Below are 4315 nucleotides of genomic sequence, written 5' to 3'. Positions count from 1 at the left end.
AAGCAACACTTGTAAGCACACTATAGGCTTAGAAACATGTAAGCCCACAAATTCATGGCGCTTACAAGCTTACAAGCATGGGCTTATTATTTTGTCTAATTGCTTAGCATAACTGATTAAAATAGATTTAAAAAAGGACAGTCAATCAGTCCAACTAAGAGTGAGATTGTGAGGGAGGGAGTGAGAGAGAGGGAGGGAGGGAAAGAGCGTGTGAGAGAGGAAGAGAGTGAAAGAGAGAGAGAGAGAAGGAAAGAGGACCGCTTTCGCTTCTCGCCGTTCACTTCTCCCTTTGCCGCACGTTGCCGCCAACCACTACTTTAGCTTCCTCAAAGCTTATTGCTGGTCGTGGAAGGGAGAGCTGGATAGGATCGTAAGTTTAAGCCCTTTAGGGTTTCTAATTTCTCTATCGAGACTCGAGAGGGAAGAGCAACGAGAGAGATAGAAGAGAGTTTTTATATTAAGGTTAATGAGTTAGTTATCTCAGTGGATAATAACCCAACCTTATACCCGTTTGTAATCCGATAAGGCAAGTTAGTGGGCCGAACCGCCATCCCGCCTTATCAGGTGTGTGGCCCGCCTAGCGCCTTTTGGCACTTAAGCAGCTTGCCTTATGCCATGCTAGACCGAATGGCGGTCGCCTTTTCTGATTTTCAAAACACCAACTTTAATAGGCTCAAAAAGTAGACTCATCTCAAATGAGTGAGGTTTATATATATATTAAACTAGAGATGAGCCTAACAAGATTTAAACTCAAGACTTCTACTTTGATATTATATTAGATAACTACTTGACTCAAATGCCTTTATGCATTTTACCTTATTCTTCTCTATAAAATTTCTTTTGATCACTAAAGAGTTCTAGGTAGATGCAGAACTTGTAGGAAAAGTAAAAAAGAAAATCCAGAAAAACTTATACTAGAAAGGGAAAAAAATGGACAAAGCAATGCTAACAAAAGTCTCAATCTCAATAACAATTTATCTGTAAATACAGAACTCAATATCAAATCATAAATCTTACACTAGCCATCTGCAAAATCCACATAACACAGGTAATGAAAACCTTTTAATGATGGTGCAAAAATTCTTAGTTGACTTTGAATTTATTCTGTTTTGGAATAGGAAGTTCCAAAAATCTATATACAAGTTAGCTTGACACTGTATTTAGAACAATAACTGTAAATATGAAGGGAACTCTCAGGAAAAATTTAAAAATGAGTTACCTTTGGCATTATGACCATCCCCATAAAATTGATAGAACTTCTATCTTATCTCAGTAATGGAACTTTTTCATACTGATCTTTTTAGCTTTTCTGTGCTTGCAAACTGAACGAATTGACAAAAAAAATTTCCAAGAGAGTACATGTACATCATGTATGCATGCAATAAGAGATAATTTCTGGAACAAACCAACAATGGATATATTTCAGTAGATAGAGAGACCATTATAGTAAGGAACCCATCAGGTGGTGTGTACATGCAGAACAAAACAAATGGTTGAAACATTTGCTTAACTTAGAATATCAAGGACCATATGCTCTCTAACTGAAGTTCTCCTACAAATATGTAAAATGCCCGAATATAGTACCTGGTCACTTGATGCTTTCTCCGCCCATTGGCTCAGATACTTTTTAATTGCTGCCCCGATAGCATTTCTAAGTTCTATAGAAATAGCAGAAGGAAATAAATTCTGGATATCTTCTCCTGCATGCTTTTCATTAACATACTTTCTGATAACACATCAAAGACATGCTAAAACCTAGATCCAGGAAAACAAAATATACAGCAGGAACTAGCAGCAAAGTGAACTTTAAAGATTACAACAATTAAGCTTCTCGAACATGAATAGTCAAAATTTCTGCAGGAATTGTAGCAGAAAGTAGTTCCTATAAGGGACGCAACTCCACAGCTATGAGGAACATGAAAATTGAAATACCTTAATTCATAAATATGGATCCTGCCAACCTCACAATCTCAAAATATGACACATCAACACAATTTCAGGTGAACTACCTCAAAACTATGCTACGCCTCCATCAATATTAGTGTTTCTTCAAGGTTTAGAGGGAATCTTTCCATAAGCCATGAGCCTCGAACGGGAAAGTTTCAGCTCAGCTTGTCTCCGCCTTCTCCTGATACGCCTAGATAACTGTTGTTCACCATTTGATTCCTCCTGTTCAGCTCTCTGTTTTCCCTTTGCTTGCTCAACAGATGGTCCTACCATTGAACCAGACTTCTTACCAGTAGTCTTGCCATCTGATTTTACACCCTGAAGTATCAAACTCTTCTTCAACTTCTGGTGATATGTCACCTTCCATTCATTTTGTCTATAAGGTGCTAACTTCTTCATTGAAACATATTGGTTCAAATCCTTATCGTTTGCCATTAAAATCTCTTCAGAATGCAATCCATATCTATTAGGCGGGACAGACTTATACTTGAACCGAGTCTTCAAGTCCCCAATTGTATCCTCATAATCCAACTTATAATATTCTTCTAATTCCTTATCAAGCTCCACTTTTTCCTTTAAAGACATTTTCCGCTTCCTCTTCCTTTTACCCTCCTCATTTGAGGGTTCTGCCTCCTCTTTATGTTTCAAAACTCTTTCCCTAGTTGCCTTAAACCCCTCCCCAGATCCAACATCCCAATCTTTGGGGATCCCAAGCAATTCATCTTCCTTGTCAAAATCAGGCTTCTCCAAGTCACCCTCTGCATCGCTTCCGAAATCTGGATTAGCATCCTCGGCTCCATAATAATCTTCATCAAATGTCTCTTTCATCTTCTTGTCATACTCCTCTGGATCAAAATCCTCCTCCAAATCCTCTGCCCCGAGCTTGCAAAGAGCATCCTCTCCTAGCCCCGCCACAGCCCGTATCTTCTCGAGTTTCTCCTGTATTTCCTTCTTCTTCAGATTCTTCAAATGCTTCAGCTCTTCTTTTCTCTCTAACTCAGCCTGCGCCATCCTCTCCTCTTTACTCTTCCTCTGCTGCTGTCGGTTGCTTGTCTTCTTCCTCACTGACCCCTCAATGACTCTCGAGTGACCCCAAACTCGATCATCCTGTCCTTCCTCATGCCGGAAATTATACTCCGCCTCATACTTATCCTGCTTCTCGAGCTCATCCTCATCTTCCGAAACCACGCAAAAGTCTTCCAAAGAAAGACTTTTCTCCTCCTGCTTATCAGCCCACCGCCTATTCCGAAGATAATCCTTCAAGAACTTCTCATTGTCGCTCAGTTCGTCATCTTTCCCAAAGAACTCATCCAAGTTCTCATTGACCTTGAGGACATCCTCATCCTCAGCGACCTCTAAACCGGTCTCCTTCTCCTTGATGACATCTCCATCCTCATCGGATCCAAATGCCTCCTTGTCCGCTTGCAGGAACGCCTTCAGACCCTCCTCCTGCTCCTTGTTATAAACCTTTCGGTCATACTTCACACTCGTCTCTCCAAATTCTGGTCCCTCTTCGATTAGATGCTGCGCCACAACATCCTTCAGGTACAAAGCTCGCTCTTTTTTCGCACCTTTAAGCTTATTACTCTCCTCTGATTCGTCGTCATCTTCGTCCGAAGGATAGATCTTGGCGTCCTTCTGAAGGATTTCGGGGTCGTTCTTTTTTACCCTGACGAGTGTTTTAAGGAACTGGAGGTCCTTCCGGGGGGATCCGGCTAGGTCGTCGGAATCGTCATCAGACGACTCGTTCTCCGAATCGACGGAGGCGGCCACGCGGCCTTTCTTCTTGAGCTCCTCGTACTTTTGGAGGGCCTCGCGCTTCTTGTTGTGCTCCAATCGGCGGGCGAACTCCTTATCGATCTCGATCTTGGAGAAGCTATCGTCGCCATCGGAAGCTGGGTCGCAGGCGTCGAAGAGGTCGATCGCCATTGGGAAGAGGAAAACCGGTGGAAGAGATCTCGGAGAGTGACGCCGAGCCCAAACCCTATTGATGTTTTTATACGATAAGTGCTAGGGCTTTCTCTACGAATGGCCGAGGGCCGGGCAGGTATGGGCCGAAAATATTGAGCCATTCGGGCCCAGGCCTTTGGACGGAAGGCCCAGTCCTAGGGGTGAAAAGCTCCGATTTAATCAGATCTAAGCAGATATCAATAGAAAAGCCCTATTTGATCTACATATGGATACGACTCAAAGTTTTTCAAGATAACTAAATATACAGATATGGATCAGATAGATTTTAATGGATATAGATCAAAATATCAAATATTCATTTACCTGCATAAGTTATAAATAAACTAAACCCGTATCCGGTATCCATTAGCCCCAAACCCCTTCCTTCTAATCTAATCCCACCTCACGGCTTTCTTCT

The 4315-nt window shown here is 41.8% G+C and overlaps 1 protein-coding gene across 1 annotated transcript; it reads right to left on the bottom strand.

Moving 5' to 3' along the window:
- Window positions 1-1777: 1777 nt before the first annotated feature.
- LOC140800349 (uncharacterized) lies at window positions 1778-3928 on the bottom strand. Its single transcript, XM_073155088.1, has one exon. The coding sequence runs from the start codon at window positions 3874-3876 to the stop codon at window positions 2050-2052; it is 1827 nt and encodes a 608-aa protein (XP_073011189.1). The 5' UTR covers window positions 3877-3928; the 3' UTR covers window positions 1778-2049.
- Window positions 3929-4315: the final 387 nt, after the last annotated feature.

The sequence above is a fragment of the Typha latifolia genome, chromosome 13 (assembly GCF_019914945.1).
Source record: "Typha latifolia isolate L0001 chromosome 13, TyphaL0001v2, whole genome shotgun sequence".
NCBI classification, from domain to species: domain Eukaryota; kingdom Viridiplantae; phylum Streptophyta; class Magnoliopsida; order Poales; family Typhaceae; genus Typha; species Typha latifolia.
Note: the sequence above shows the minus strand (reverse complement) of the source record. Positions and strands in the feature narration are given on the sequence as shown.

Bases quoted from the DNA above. Each gene is read 5' to 3' on its own strand.
- LOC140800349 (XM_073155088.1), bottom strand. From the start codon at position 3,876: ATGGCGATCGACCTCTTCGACGCCTGCGACCCAGCTTCCGATGGCGAC.